The sequence below is a fragment of the Vombatus ursinus genome, unplaced genomic scaffold (assembly GCF_900497805.2).
Source record: "Vombatus ursinus unplaced genomic scaffold, bare-nosed wombat genome assembly UNPS02014861.1, whole genome shotgun sequence".
Taxonomy (NCBI): domain Eukaryota; kingdom Metazoa; phylum Chordata; class Mammalia; order Diprotodontia; family Vombatidae; genus Vombatus; species Vombatus ursinus.
Window position 1 is genome coordinate 14,259,204 of NW_020954639.1, and position 17,299 is coordinate 14,276,502.

General features: G+C 38.5%; 1 protein-coding gene across 1 annotated transcript in view; it reads right to left on the bottom strand.

Moving 5' to 3' along the window:
• Positions 1-13,772, bottom strand: part of PTCHD3 (patched domain containing 3) — a 16,783-nt gene extending 3,011 nt beyond the window's left edge. Inside the window, exons 1-3 of the mRNA XM_027841568.1 lie at positions 12,861-13,772; positions 11,824-11,945; positions 7,640-7,785 (exon numbers count right to left, since the gene is read on the bottom strand). Coding sequence (XP_027697369.1) covers positions 7,640-7,785; positions 11,824-11,945; positions 12,861-13,772 — 1,180 coding nt within the window. The remainder of the gene's footprint in view (positions 1-7,639; positions 7,786-11,823; positions 11,946-12,860) is intronic.
• Positions 13,773-17,299: the final 3,527 nt, after the last annotated feature.

Here is a 17,299-nt window from a genome sequence, read left to right on the forward strand (position 1 = left end):
TATATATATATACAAAAAAAGAACTTCCTTTCTTTGACGTAATTTGGGCAAACTAGAAATATCCTTTGCCTTGAAATCTTTCCATTATTGACCAATGCCTGGAAACATTATGGTAGATAGGAAGAAACTCATACAGCCAGGTATGGGCACTTCCTTTCTGCCAGGAGAAACAAAGTTCTGCTACAAGAAGAAAAAAAAAAAAGCATGTGAAAAAGAAGGGAATCCTAACTTTTTTCAGGGGATTAAAAGTGGGAAATGTGACACAAAGAAGGAATGAATGAAGAAAAATGGAAGCTTCGAAACAACGTAAAGGTGTGATACTCTTCCCAAAGGTTCTTGCCCTGTGGTCCTTGGACACCCAAGAGATCCATGGATTGATTTCAGGAGGCCTATGAAGTTGGATGAGAAAAATTACATCTTTATTTTCACTAACCTCTAACTGAAATTTAGCATTTCCTTCAATTATGAATGTAGGCAATAAACACATTATTCTGAGACAGAGCTTCATAGGCTTCACTAAACTGCCAAAGGGAACCTTGACACAAAAAAAGGTTAAGAATTCCTGCCATAGATGGTGGAATTGGACACTAGAAGAAGAAAAAAGTCTCTCATGTTTTAACTAATCATAATGAGGACTCAAAGAAGAGAGGTCATTCAGTGATCAAATGAAAAAGAGACAATAATGGCTATTTCACCACTGAGAGTCAGTTAGCCAAAGGTCAAACTAACATGAATAGAGAGTTGTATTGTCTTTTTGGGTCTAATATCTAGGATGTGACAGCTAGCCTCCTGAGATTTGTCAAAACCTGATAATCATTCTCTATTTCTGGAAATTCACATAGAGACAAATGACTCAAAAAACAGCAGCAAGGAGTGAAGCCTGGCCCTAGCAGAAAGCTCCAATTCAATCCTGGAAATATGAGTAAAACAAAGAAGACATCAACCAACATGGGAAGGGAAGTAAAGTGAAGGGAAGGGAAGGATTAAAATGTAATAGGATGCCTTAGAATGCGTCTTTAGAGGCATTCTAAATAAATTGTGCTATGTTAATGTAACGGAATAGATGAAAAAAGCAACATCTGTTTATGTTCATCTGACACTTTAATATGTATATATTCATCATTAAAATGTCAAAAGAGACTATTTCAAAGAATCTTGGTAGTATGAACTGACTCAGAGTGAAGTGAATAAAACCTAAAAAACAGTTTATACAAGAAACACAACATTACAAAGAAAAATATCTTTGAAAATTTTGAGAAATCTGAACAACTACATCTCCAAAAGACTTGTGATGAAGTATATGACCTACCTCCTGACAGACAGGTGAAAATGAGACATATTTTTTTGGCCAAGGCCACTTTGTTGATTTGTTTTACTTGACTGTGCTTATTTGTTACAAATCCTTTTTTTTTCTTTATTTCTCTTAGTTTTCAGTTGGGGTAGAGGAGTCAAAATAAGGAGGGTTTGCAAAAGTAAAGACAAAAAAAAGGCCATTATAATATTTTAAATGCACAGAAGAGACAGAAGGAAGTTCAGAAGGAAACACATACAAGCAAGAAAATTTTGAAAGTAACATGTAGAACTTATGATCATACTCCTATGAAAGAGATTCACAATAATGCATAGAGTCTGCTTTTGTGTTGTATGTGTAATGAAATGTTCTTGGGGAGGGGTTGCCCATTGATTGGATAAAAACCAAACAAATTGTCGTACTTGAATGTATTGGAATGTTACTACACACTAAAAAATGATGAATTAAAAGCATCCAGAGAATAATTGGGAGATTTACATGAGTTAAATAAGAAAACAATACACACCTCAGACTATAGCAAGAGAAGTGAAAATAAAAGCAACAAGAAAAAAGAAATTCACAAAGCAATATTGAAAGATGTATGATTATAATGATGAAACATGGCCACCACAGAGAAGAGATGAACAAATGACCTCCTTCTTTTCATTGCAGAGGGACTAAGAATGTGGAATATTGCTATCATATTGCTGTCACTCAATTGATATGTTGATTAGTTTTGCTAAATTGCTTTTTTCATTCTTTTTTTAATCTTTGTTATAAGAAATGACTCAGAAGGGTCGGGGATGGAAAGATTTTAAAATGAATGTGATATAACAAGAGATATCAATTNGCTAAATTGCTTTTTTCATTCTTTTTTTAATCTTTGTTATAAGAAATGACTCAGAAGGGTCAGGGATGGAAAGATTTTAAAATGAATGTGATATAACAAGAGATATCAATTAAAAACATTTTTAAATGCAAGAGGGAGAAACCTGCTGATGTACATGGGTCTACACAGATACACAAGGAAAAATACCCATAGCAGATCCAATGTGGTTAAAATATGATGGGAGACAGTATCCAGAAAGAAAGGCAACGATAAACCACACGGCCTCAACTAACTATTACCAAGTTCTGAAGTCTAGATAAAAAAAGCAGGGGGAGGGCAAGGAGGCAATAAGAGACACTAAAAAGTACCTGAGAGTTAGTAGGATGTAACATAACTGAATTGTGACTATGGAATGGCATAAATTATTCAAAATGAATCAATAGAAGGATTGGTGGAATATTATTGCATAATAAGATCTGCTCAGGGAAATCCATGTATTGGAGTGGTGAAATGAGATGGAGAGAAGATTTGTGTGTGTATCAACAGGTGGAGAATCAGAAGAGATGTTGAGGTGGAATTATTCAACAAACCACCCAACCAGAAGGAAATGGATAGTGAGTCGAGGCAATATCACAAAGGAGTCAGGAAAAAATGATATCATAATGCTAAAGAACTAACTCTCTGGGTGTCTGATAGAAATCTTGCTGTCAGAAGCAGGACAACTAATAAATTTTTGACTTGCACTAATGATAGTTTCATCCTTTTGAAGATGGAGAAAGTGATGAGGAAATTTGCTGTTCTGGACCTGAATCAGACCAGCAACCAGTACTTCTTTATTGACATAGAAATAATAGGAATATTTCCAGGAAGTGACAACACCATTTTAGTCAGGGAAGCAGGCAATAAATATTTATTAAGTGCTTACTATGTACCAGGCAATTGGCTAAGTGCTACAGATACAATGAAATGCAAAAGACAGTCCTTGCTCTCAAGTTGCTCACAGTCTAATGGAAAAGACAACATGCAAAGAACTATGTACAAACAAGACATATGCAAGATAAATCGGAGCTAACCAATAGAGGGGAGGCATCAGAATTAACGAAGTTTGTGAAGTAGGGAAGAGATATGACCTTTCATTCCTATTTCTGCCAAGTGGTTTCGGAGTCTAGTGGCTATTGGAAGATGGTGGTAACAGTAGACAGGGTATTGGCACTGCTGGCCTATGAACTTTAAAAAAAAAGTTCCTTTGATGTGTTTGTTTTTACATGACAAATATTTACAGATCATTTGCCCTTCCTGAGATCTCTCATGTAACAAAATAGAAAAACTAAGCAAAACTAACAATATGGTGACCTCATCTAAAAAAGCATGTAACATTCCACATTTGTAGTACCCCCATCCCTACTTCTCTGTTTTTAATAAAATTATTTTAATTAATAGAAATACACTTTATATCCCTGCCACTCCAATCTCAATAGGGGAAGAAAGAGAATAAAAATAAATTCCTTGCAAAAAAAAAAAGGCATCCAGAAGAACATTGAGAGTGTAGCTCACTATGGTGTGGAGGACGAGCCCCTATTCCATTATACTCCCTTTCAGAGTAGTCAGCAGGAGGAATGTCTATGTTAAGCTGAAGCAGTATCACAAGACATCCAGGTTCATCCCCTGACCCCTGTCTCTGCAACCGGACAAACATTTCTGTGGGGAGATGGTCATCATACTATATTCCATAACCATCAATTTGACAATGATGGCATCTAAGTGGATGGAGCATTGAATTTTAAGTCAGGAAGACTTGAGTTCAAATATGATCTCAGACAACTATTAACTATATGACCCTGGGCAAGTCATTTAGCCTGTTTGTCTCAGTTTCCTCATCTATAAAATGGAGATAATGATAACACTTACCTCCCAGGGCTGTTGTGAGGATCAAATGAGTCAGTAATCATAAGGTGTTTAGCACAGTGCCTGGCACTTAGTAGGTGCTATAGAAATGTTTGTTATTATTAACTTCCTTTGCCTCATTTTCTTAATCTGTAATCATGGGGGTAATAATAGCACCTACTTTCATACAGTTCTAGTGAGCATTAAATAATGTATATAAAACATTTTGGAAAAACTTAAAGCACTTTATAAATATTAGCTATTATTATTATCATCATCATCATGCCTGTATTCTCCCATCTGGGTATTACAATGAGTAAATAAAACTTGGACTTTTACTATTCAAGCACTGGGGACTATGGCAACTACTTAAACATCATGCTCTTTGTGTGTAGAACATATAATTACATGGGACCATAATGTCATATCCTTTACTTGTATCAAAGGATAAAAAATATACCAGTCTCTTATCACTCTGCTTGTGATAGCTATGGCTTAAATAAATAGCTTACTTTAAAAAGGAGAATGGAATGAAAGATAGTTATAGTATGCTATACACCATAGATTTTGAAGGACCCTCCCCCCCACCAGACCTCTAAGGGCTCAGAGAAATAATACATAACCTCCAATAGACAAAAATTCTACAGGGAAAGTGAGTCAGCTCAGGAGAGATGGAAAGCTGTCAAGAATGAAATTCTGAAGATACCTTTTGGTGTCCTCAAGGAAAGAAAGAGGAAAGGGGGCAGCTAAATGGTGCAGTGGATAAAGCACCGGCCCTGAAGTCAGGAGAACTTGAGTTCAAATCCGGCCTCAGACCAAACACTTGACACTAATAGCTATGTAGCCCTGGGCAAGTCACTTAACCCCAATGGCCTAAAAAAAAAGGAAAGAAAGGGGAAGTAGTCTAAAGATTCCAATGTGTACATACAAGAAGCTCATAAAGCAATATAGATTTTTAAAAGACATGCACAGAAAAAAGGCAAAGACAGATCATAGACCACAAATACAAAATGACATCATCTTATAAGGAACACTAAAAGTCAGTGTGAACAAGGCTGTGAAGGAAAAAAAAGACAACCAAAAGGGAGAATTTTTAAAAAACCTATATCAAGGGAAATGAGGAAGATGAAAGACTGGACATGAAAAAGCTAGCCAAGGCTAGACGACTGTATTGATAGGATGGATGAGTACACACTAACGAAGAGAAGCGAAACTGAACTCCACTTTTATTTTGTTTCAATAATCCTTGGCCTGGAAAGGACAGAACAAAAATAAGTAAGAAGGTCTTAAAACTCAAGATAAGAAGAAAGATTGTAAAAGATCACCTACCTGTCTTTGTTAAGTTAGCTTCTTTAGTCCAACATTAACTAAATTCCAAGAATTGGCAGCTGTGATCGCTGTGCTCCTATCACTGATCTTTACAAGAACATGGAGCAAAGGAGAGGCACCTCAAGATAGGAATAAGGCAAGTGCTGGCCCAATATTCACCAATAGAGAAGAGAGTAGAACCTTCAAAATATTAGGCAGCAAGCTTTACATTGATCCCTGGCAAAATTGAATGACATATTAAAGGGATTGTTAGTGAACATCTATACAATAATCACAAAAAGCTAGGATGTCTTCATCAAGAACAGTTTATGTCAGCCCTACAAAGAATGGGCATAAAAGAACTTTTTTTAAAAAAAGTAATAAAAGTATATATCTAAAACTAAAAGTTAGTATTATATGCAATGGAGATACACTAAAAGGCTTCTCAATAAATACAGGAATAAAGAAGGAACATCCCTTTTCCTTCTATTATTGGTCATAAACATAGACATGCTAGCAATAGCAGCAACTAACCAAATATTTCTTGAGTGCCTGCTATGTGCCAGGCATTGTGATAGGCACTTTGGATATAAAGGAAAAAAAATGAAACAGTCCTTGCTTTCAAGGAAGTTTACATTCTACTGGGAAAGGTAGCACAATGGGTAGACCTGAATTTAAACCCAGTTTCAGACATTTACTAGCTGTGAGACCTTGAGTAAGTCAATAATCCCTGTTTGCCTCAGTTTCCTCATCTGTAAAATGGGGGCAATAATGGTACCCACCTCCCAGGTTGTTGTGCAGATCAAATGAGATAATGTAAAGCACTTTGCACAGTGCCTGGCGCCTAGTAAGAGCTACATAAATGTTAGTTATTATTATCAATGATAATAATAAATACAAGATAAATAGGGGAGGAGGGTTGAATTGACACCAGAAGGAAATCAAGAAAGGCTTTATGTAGAAGACAACACTTAAGGAGAATTTGAAAGAAGATTCCAAGAGTCAGAGGTAAAAAGGGAATGCATTCCATGTATGGAGGATAGCTAATGTGAAGGCACAAGAGAAGGAGTCCTCTATGTGGGGAAGGCTAGTTTAAGTTTACTATATCTTCAAAGTAAATATCCCTTTATATTAGTCAATTGATGTTAAATGGTTAAATGGAACTGGGATACTAGTCATTGACACCTAAAACAAAGGGGAACATAGTTGGTGCAGGTTTGAAACAATGGCATTAGATAATAGAGATACCCCATAATACTTCAGGGTACTCTACACCCTGGTTCACTATCTCAGAACCATGCTAGTAGCATCTTACTCTCAAGGTTCAAGGGTTAGCTGGGCCTCAGTTTCCTCATATGTAAAATGAGAGAGTTAGGGTTGCTTGACCTCTAAGGCCTCTTCTAGGTCTATATCTATGATCCTAAGATGCTTCACTGTTTAAAAGAATAGTCAAGGTGATAGTCATAGGAATGTAAGATTATTGAATTTCTAAATCATGTTGTTGAATATTTTTAAAGTACATTTCATTTTTGTAGGATATTGTTCTGAAATTTTCCTAAGACTAGATTTCTTGATTGATATACAGATAACTCTAAATCTATTCTGCTTGCCCTTTTCAATACCCTACCTTCCATCTCCTGACTTCATATGACTGCACAGGGTGCCTCTCTCTCCATGTCAAAGAATGCCTAGCTTCCTTCAAGGCTCAGCTTAGTTGCCACGTTGTCTTTTCCAATCATCAAGTTGTTAGTGCTCTCTCCACCAAAATTACTTCAGGGTAGTAATAGTAAAAATTATTTTTTTATTGACTATTCATGTTGTCCCTCCCACTCCCCAGTAAAATACTAGCTCCTTGAGGACAGGGACTGTTTCATTTCTGTCTTTGTAGCCCCAGTGCCNATAGATAGATAGATAGATAGATAGATAGATCAGTAGACAGACAGAAAAATCAGTAGATAAACAAAAAGACAGACAGATATAGAGATCGATAGATCAATAAAAAGATGGATAGAATGGATAGATAGATCAATAAACAGAGAGGCAGAGAGAGAGAGATAGACATGTGAATATGCATGCATATCACGTTCTCAATAAATGTTTATTGAATGAAGACAGTTTAACAACATAAATAATTTTGTGCCTTATGTGAGCTTTTATTTGTATGTCTATATGTACTGGTAAGAATAAAAAAAGAAATAATCTTGTATCATGTAGGCCTGGTGTAAGAATTCATGGGACATTCACTCAGGGAACCTAATCAACTTTCTCTTCCCAGATCTTTTAACTTAATTGAAATGGATTTATAATTCTATTACTCTTTTGCTTACCTAGAATAAGAAATGGTGCATTGGCAACTGTGACGACAAATGGCACCCCACAATACAGCAAGAGGCCAAAGCTGCTCACCACCGCTAAACCAGCTGAAATGACTCCAAAGGCTGCCACCCACATTTTGCTGATTATGTGGTTCATCCTGAAAAATTTGAAGAGAAATATTATTGAGATAATGACCCATCTACTTAATTTCAGCTAATTCAAAAAAGGTTTCTCAGAAATCTGTAAGATACCACTAAACAGTGAATTTATTCAGAGCACTGACTTTAACTACATTTATTAACTTATAGAAGTCTCCACTTTGAAAAGACCAAACATTCTGGTTCTTGAAGGTTAATGCCTCCCTCAATGTGGAGCTACAGAGACATATACACAAAGCAATGCAAGCCTCCTTTTTTTCCTTAGGTATAGGCATAAACATAGCCCACATCTTCTTTCAATAGAAAGCTATTTAGGTTTATTTTGGGTCAATAAATGGCATAGGCATTCTCTGAAATCCTCCAGAGTGTAAAATCCAGAGTTTTGAGCTAAATCTCAGAAACATGGAATTTCAGAGTAGGGAGGGGCTCCATTAATCATCAAGTGCAACCTAATCCCCACTGTTATATGCCAGTCTTTGCTTAAAGATCACTTGTGTGGTCTATTCAAAATGTCTCCCACTAAATGCAACAGGTCTTGGACCACTGAGGAAGTGAATGAGGTTGTCAAGAGAGAGAAACAAAGATTGAGAACCTTGGAAAATACCATACTTGTAAAGTATGGAGAAAGGGCTCATCAATCAGTGAAGGATTCAGGGAAGGCACAATTACAGAAGCAAGAGAAGAATCACAAGAGCATGGTGTTTCTGGGGCCAAAGGAAAAGAATCTATATGATATGAGAGGGATGGTAAAGAGTAGAGAATTATTCAGAAAGATCAAGGAGGAAAAAAATGGGGGAGGGGAATTCACTTGATCTATAACTAGATGTTTGGTGGCCTTAAAGAGAGAAATTTCAATAGAGTAATGGAAACTGAAGCCCAAGGGTTGAGGAAAGAGCAAATACTGAGGAAGTGGAGGTATAATGCAGACAACTTTTGTCTTGAAATTTAGTTGTGAAAGGGAAGAAGTGGAAGATTGGTAGTTGATTGGAATAAAAGGGTGAAAGAAAGGCCTTAAAAAAGAATTGGAGAGACAAAAGCAAATAGGTAAGAGCCTATGATAAGGGAAAGACTGATGGTGAATAAGAAAGAAAAGTCCCAGAAGAGGCATCGAGGAATGAGATCAAGGACATAGGTAGAAAGGAGTAGAGACATCTCTTTTTCTGTAATCTGAGATAAGCAAAAGATAGTAGGTAATGTAGAGTTTTGATGGGATGTTGAGGGATGGCCTCAGTCTTCTCAGTGAAGTAGGAGGCTAGTTCAACTGCTATGTGGGGAGACAGTAGATTAGAATAGGTTGAGGAGGAGGTCTTATGGGAATGCCATTTGTACCAAAGATAGGGAGACCAGATGACCAGACCTGAGGTACCAGTACAGCTAGAGGAAGATTGGTGTGACAGGAATCACTGATGGAGAATTTACAGAATTAACCTGCCTCCAAATACAAAACTGAATTTGCTGTGTTGACATTTAAAAGTCTCCAAGTTTCTTACCCACTTAGCCTTTGCTTCAAGGTTCCAGGCAGGGGCAAGGCAAAGCAGCAATGATCTGATGGTGAACCTCCACATGGTTTCAATGTCATTCACCTGCTCAAAACTGTCAATAGTTCTATATTCTCTAACAAATAAATTCTAAGCTGCTCAATCAATCTCTAGTTCCTTCCCTGCTACCTACAAACATACACAGGTTTCCCCATCCTTTAACAAAACAAAAAATCCCCCAACTTCTTAACCCTATTAATGATAACTCGTTCCTCCATTTCACAACCAAACTTCCAGAAAAAGGCTAATAGTAGCTAACATTTATATAACGCTTTATTGTTTGCAAAGCACTTTATATATCTGATCTCATTTGATCTGAACACCAATCCCTTAAAATAGGTGTTGTCATTATCCCATTGTATAGGTGCAGAAACTGAGGGAGACACAGGTTAAGTGACTTGCCTAGGAACATACAGTTAGTATCTGAAGCAAGACTCAAACTCAGGTCTTCTTGACTCTAAATCTAGCATTCTATCCCATATGTCATCAAACTGTCTACAGTCATTACCCTCACTTTCTCTCAGCTCACCTAATTCTCAGTCCCTTCCAAACTGACTTCCAACCTCATTACTCAACTGAAACAGCTTGTCCCAAAGTTACCAATGATCTTTATCATATCCAGTGGGCTTTTCTCAATGCTCATTCTTTTTAACCTTTCTGCAGCATCTGATACTACTGACCACCCTGTCTTCCTGGACATTTGCTCCTCTCTGCAATTTTGGCACACACCTTCTTTTGATTTTCCTCCTTCCTATTTGACTGTTCCTCTTCCATCTCCATAGCTGAGCATTTATTAAGTGCCTATTATGTGTCAAGGGCTGTCTTAGGGGCTAGGGATGCAAAGAAAAAAAGGAACAGCTCCATACCCTCAGAGTCTGCAGTCTATTAGAAAAGATAACAGGCACAAGTTGATAAAAAAAATACAAGGCAATTCTGGAGGTGAGCACTAGCAGGAGGTGGAGATAAAGAAAAGTTTCATGGAGAAGGTGGCACATGAGGCAAATTTTGAAGGAAATGGGGATTTTAAGAGTTAGAGGTGAGGCAAGAGTGCATTTTAGGCATGGGATAGAATCATTACAAAGGTCCAGAGATGGGATGTGGAGTCAGGCATGAGGGACAACAAGGAGTCCAGTTTGGCTACAGCATAAATTAAAGAGTATGGGAAGTGAAGTAATACTGAATAAGGTTGGAAAAGGTAGGTTGGGGACAGTTTGCAAAGGGCTTTACAAGCAAAACAGAGGAATGGATGCTGGAGGTAGTGGGTAGTCAAGTCATCAAAATCTTCCATGTTCCTAACTGGGTGTAGTCCAAGGCTTTGTCCTGGGCCCTCTTTTATACTTCCTCTCAAGGTAATCTCATGAAGTTCTATAGATTCAATTATCATCCCTAAGTAAATTACTCCCAGATCTATATATCCAGCTCTCACTTTCATCAGCTCTTGTCCCACAATATCAACTGTGTATTGGACATTTCCATTTGGATATTTTGTAGACATTTTAGACTGTTAGACTGAATAGGTACAAAATAATATTCAGTATCTTTCCTCCAAAAGCCAAACTTCTTCCTACCTTCCGTAGTTCTGCTGAAGGTAATGCTATCCTTCTAGACACTCAGGCTTGCAACCTAGGAATCACCTTGACTTAGTACTCTTCCTAACCCTCTCCCTTCTACACTCTCACAGCACCTTTATTGCACTACTTTTATATATTTAACTATTAAAAAAGTAAATTATGATAAGCATTGCATAGAAAAATCTCTTCTGCCAGATTGTAAGCTTTCTGAGGGGAAGGACTATTAATTTTCCTTTTATGTCTTCCTCAAAACCTTTAATATGCTTTGATAAAATAGGTGCTTAATTAACATTTATTGAATTAATATAGGATGCTAAAATAACTGGTTGAAATGGAAAAAATTAAATCAAACTAATTTGGGGTGTCACCCAGAAATGGCAAAATGTAGTTATTTTGCTCAACTCAACCAGTATTTTTAAAATTGAATTCATTCAAACTTTTTTTTGTGCACAACTTGCATTCCTTGCAAGAATGATGGAAATGCCATGATAATTTTTAACATCACCCCCCCCAGAACAAATAAGGATATTTTTTTATCTTTGAATTCAGAGCTCAAACTTCTGTTTTATCAATATAGCCAGAGAAAAATGTATAAGCAGAAAAACAAAGATTCTCACAGTGGAAAAATAAACTCATTTCTGTTACAATTAGGGCACACACTTTATCAATGATTTCTGCTATAATGTTTTAAATTCAACATAAAATCAACTACTTGCTTCAAGGTTCCACGGCTCTCTTAATATAAGATTATATTCAATACAAATACAAAAATAGGACCATTAAGGCAGTAAACAAGGTAAATATGATGTGCCAGTTCTAACTTGTACCAGTTTCTGTTGCTTCTAAGCTTACTCATAAGCAAATGATGATGAAAGCAAAGAGAAGATAATATTCAATTAAGAATTAAAAAAATAATAAGCACAGTTACCTATAACATGAGACCACTGAAAAGAATATGATGAGAAAATAGGAGACAGAGAACAACGGAATGACCTCCTTCACATTTCCGTCGAATTCCTCCTGTCTGGATAGCGATGTAAAGTAGAACACCTGACATAAAACAGTATCAGGCAAATTACATTTTTTTATCTGTACATAAATTTTAAAGAATGAAATACAACAGTTTACAATTTATAATGTAAAAATTCTAGGAGAAATTTAAATATACAGATTCTATTTTTTGCTATAGAAAAGTGAAAATTTGCTAGCACCATCCTCTTCTCCCACATTCCCCACTGAGTCGCAACCTCCTTTGCTTTAAAAAAAGAAAAACGGTGGGGGCAGCTAGGTGGCGCAGTGGACAGAGCACTTGGATTGAGGAGGACCTGAGTTCAAATCCGACCTCAGGCACATAACGCTTACTAGTTGTGTGACCCTGGGCAAGTCACCTAACCCCATTGCGTAGACCTCCCCCCCCCCCAAAAATGGCTATTACCTCAAGGTTGGATTTCCAAAATCAATTTTGAACCCAGAAAAATGAGGAAAATGGATGTTTCCAACATGAACAGTGTAATATCAATGAAGGCAGCAGCTTCTTGTTGCACCCAATTCTAAATGCTTCCATACCCTCTCAGCTGGACAGAGCCCAGTGCCCCTATTTCACTCTGGTGATGAGCCTAGATAGGTCTTTAGGCAGCTTCCACCCTTTTGGTTTTAGACTACTGTAGGGGACTCAGAAAAAAACCCAGCCCGCCTGAAGCCACTGACTTCATCAGACAGAAACTCTCATTTAAAAGCGTTTTCTCCGGAAAGCGTAGCGGCCTAGTCGATAGTGAGCTGGACTGGACCCCAGCAAGACCTGAATTCAAGTATTGCCTCTGACACATATCGGCTGTGTGACCCTGGGCAAGCCACCTAACCTCTCTCAGTGCCCTGATCAACTCCCTAAGGCCCTAGAAAAGAGAAATCCCACGGTCCCTCCCTAGCCTTGCCTCCCCATCTGCAGCCTCACGCTCCTGTAGGTACCTCCAAGTCCTTCAGCCGCAGGTCCTGCAGCACCAACGGGAAGTCCCGGAGGAAAGCGCTCAGCCATTCGCGGCTCAGTTCGAGGTCGGACGCTGCGTCTTCGCGCAGATAGTACACCAGTTTCAGAGCCTTAGCCTTCTCCAGATTCCTAGTGGGGCTTATCCCGGACCCCAGTTCCACGCCCCCAACCAGGTTGCCCAGAAAGACCGAGGTGGTGCTATTTACCTCCAGGACGGGGAAAGTAAGGTTCGTGGGCACAACCTGAAATTTCAGAAGCGGGTTAGAGAGACTGCACTCATCGAGCATCTGGGCGCACAGCCTTTCGTAGGTGAAGGAAACCCCTTTGGCGTCCTTCATACTTAGGTTCCTCACGTTGGCGTCCAGCGACCTGACCTCGTCCCAAGCCGGTACTGTCAGCAACGAGTCCGACGTAGAGACCACCAGGAGCGAGGCGAACGAGCCCTCTGTTGTGAGCCTGGACGCCGAAAAGCTACCCGAGTCGTTGGTGGGAAAATACTCCTGGGCCAGGCTCCTCTCCCTCTTCGCCGGGCCCCCAACGGGCGTGAATTGTTCCTCGATATTGTCCGTTTTGAGCTTGTGCAGAAACATAAAACCACTTCCCAGGCCGGCCGACAGCAACACCGGCAGCAGTAGAAAAACCCAGGGGTACTTGCCCACTACGCGCCCCAATTTGCGGAACAGCCGGGACAGGGGGGTCTCGATGCAGTTGCTGTGGCACTGGGGTCCCCTCGCCTGGGATGCGCGGTCTTGCTTCTTGTTACAAGCGACCAGCTTGTCTACCTCTTTCCATAAAAGAGATTCGGGCTCCCGCGGCGGAAACCGCGGACGGTAATCCGAGGGTGACTTCTGGCCATTCGGAATCATCCTAGGAATCGGACTGGCTGTGTCCATGTTGAGCCCCAAGAGAGCTGACAGGCGGCAGCCTCCGCCCGCTGCTCCCGGGAGAAATCAAAGGCAGCGCTGTCGGGCGGAAGCCACTCAGACCCCTCGAGTCACTCGCTAGAAGTTGTCTTGACTTCTGTATCCGCAAGGCCCCCAGGCCCTGCAGGTTCCGTGGAAATCACAACCAAGCCCAGCTTTCACGACAGACGTGGGAGAGGCGGGGAAGTGAGACTCTGAAGACTTTTTCCTCGTCTCAATTTGACCCTTGTCACAACCCCGGTGCAAGTCGAGACCTTGGACTGGCTGGAACAATACTTCTGGAGGGATTCTTGGGAGGGGGAGAGGGGAAATGTCAGGGAGTGAGATAACCTTGTTGGGAGATTCTCTCCACTCTGATGTGCAACTCTAAGCAAAAGGGTTCGTACCAAGAGGGTGAACAACAAGCACCGTTAAGTCCATGGCAGCAGAGGCTTTCAGGTGTTTGTAGCGATTAATGCTCTAGCAACGTAGAAGGCGCGTTTAAGGTTTACTCACTTTTGTAGATAGGTGCCACCATCAGTAGGATTTCCTAACGATATGAAGGATGACAACACGGCCAGCTCAGAATCATTCAAACTAATAATTCATTAGAAAGTTGTTTTTTTTTTTTTAGTGGCTTTAAGTGGCATTTCCCCATCACCTTTATTTTCTTATATCTGACTTGGACTAATGTGGAAAAGAGCCCGGATGAGGAGTGGTTGTAGGAAGAAGCCCACTTAGGATTTAAAATGTGCTGTGGATATACAAAGCACAAGGAGATTAGTTCTCAGGTGGACAAAATTAAGAGTTGCTTATACAGTATTGATGCAAAACTGGTAGAACTGAATCTGGAGAGGTAGAGTCTCCATAGGGTGAAGGCTTCTTTCATGCAGTCTCAAAGTCTCACTGGCCTTTGATCTGGATCTGTTAGAACCGTCTAAGTTTTAATTTGGTAAATTCCATTTCTCTGGGATTTAAATAATGCCTGAGAGAGTTAGAATAAGAACAATTCACATTTCTAAGGTTTCCCAAATATTTTCCTTGCAATAATCCTATGAAATTATTTTATTAAAAAAGCAAACATTTATTCCTCATTTTACAGATGAAGAAACCAAGGCTCTGAAAATTCTAATGACTAGTCCACAGATCACATAGTTTTTAAAAAAAAAGTCCAAGGTAGGATTCAAAGGCAGATTCCACTTACATCATTTTACAGGCTATATGATTCTGCCTTTTCAGAGTACTTGCCCACTACCAGCTGGAGGAGGCTAGAGAAGGCTAAGGCTCTGAATCAGGCTATGATTCTGTTTTGGGATCTTGGGCAATGGACTTGCCATGTGATATCAGGCATTATAGCTATCTGGGTTGATATCTCAGTCTTCTGCTAGACAGTAAGCTTCATGCTGAAAACAAAAAACTCTTCTCCCTCAATCTCCAACCTAGTACAAAGCTTTACTGAATATATGTGGCTATAGATCTGAGCATCATCAACATCGAGATGATAATTGAATTTATGAGAAGAGGGGAAATATTTCAGAAAATATCAAGCTCTTATAAAATTGGGGGACTCAGTTTTGTTAAATGAAAAGGCAGGGTGCCAATCTCTTGTAGGGAAAAAAAAAAAGGATTCCAGAATCCAACCTTATATTAAGAGAAGGCAGCAACAGCTTCTTAATAACCACAATAGTAATGATATTAACAATAATGGTTAATATTTACAGACTATGTTAAAGGTTGCAGAACATTTTATATATATTTTTCAAGGAGAAACTATTGCAAGCAGTCAGAAAAAACCATTCTAATACTATGGAACTGGTCAGTATCTCACAAGAATTAGCAACTACCATGCTAAGAAAACAGAAGGCTTATAGTATGACATTCTAGAAGGCAAAGGAACTAGGATTACAACCAAGAATAACCTATCCTGCAAAACTGAGTATAATCCTTCAGAGGAAAAATGGACATGACAAAAAGACCAAAGATGAAGAGAAAACTTGACTTCAAAATACAAGACATAAGAGAAGTATATCAAGGTAAACATGAAAGAGAAACCATAAATGATTCAATAAGGTTAAACTGTTTACATTTCTTTATAGGAAGATGAACCTTATCATTAGGGCAGTTAAAAGGACTCTACGTAGACAAGAGGGTATGAGAGTAAGTCAGTCATGTTGGAATGATCTCCAAAAAGTGGATGAGCAGGAAAGAGGGATGCACTGGGTTAAGGGGAAAGGGAGAGGAAGAATGGGAGAAATTATTTCACATAAAAGAAGCATGCAAGGAAGAATTTTTATAGCAGAGGTGAAAATCGGGGAGATGGGTAATACTTGAACCTCATTCTCATCTGAATAGGCTCAAAGAAGTAGATATAGATATAAACACATATATAAATATATACACATATACATAAATACATATGTGTATACACACACACACTCAATTGGGTATAGAAGTTTATCTTACCCAACAGAGAAGTAGGAGTTGAAAGGAATAAGAGAAAAGTGGGGGGAGGGGAGTGATTAAAAAAAGAAGGCAAATAAAGGAAGGCAGTAGTCAAAAGCAAAACAGACCTTAGAGGAGTGACAGGATAAAGAGAGGGTGGAGGATAAACAAAAGAAAACAGAATAGAGGTAAATGAAACATAGTAATCATAACTGTGAATGTGAATGGGATAAATTCATCAATAAAATGAAAGTGGATAGCAAAATTGATTCAACACCAGAATCGACAATATCAGAATCTAACAATATACAAGAAACACACTTAAAACAGAAAAATACACACAGTTAAAATAGGGACTGGAGCAGAATCTATTGTGCATCAGCTAAAGTAAAAAAAAAGCAGGGGTAGCAATCATGATCTCAGAAAAGCAAAAGCAAAAATGATGTAATTAAAAGAGATAAGCAGGAAATCTACACCTTGCTAAAAGGCACCATAGACATCTAAGTAATATCAATATTAAACGTATATGCACCAAATGGCTTAGCATCCAAATTCTTAAAGGAAAAGTTAAATGAGTTATAAAAGACAATGAACAGTAGAATTGTGCTAGTGGGGAATGTCAGCTTTCCCCCTCACAGAACTAGGTAAACCTAACAATAAAATAAATAAGAAAGAAATTAAGGAGATTAACCAAATTTTAGAAAAAATTAGGTATAATGGACCTTTGGAGAATATTGAATGGGAATAGAAAGAAGCATAACTTTTTCTCAGCTGTACATAGCATCTTGACCAAAACTCACCATGTATTAGAGCATAAAAACCTCACAAAGGCAGAAAAGCAAAAAAATAAAATAAAATAAATGCACCCTTTTCAGATTATAATGCAACAAAAATTACATTCAATAAAGGGCCAGGAAAACATAGATTAAAATTGATTAGGAACTAATAATCTAATCCTAAAGATTGAGTGAGTCAAAGAATAACAAATCATAGAAACAATCAATAATTTCATTAAAAAGAATGACAAAAATGAGACAACAAAGAAAAACTTGTGAGATGCAGCCAAAGCAGTACTT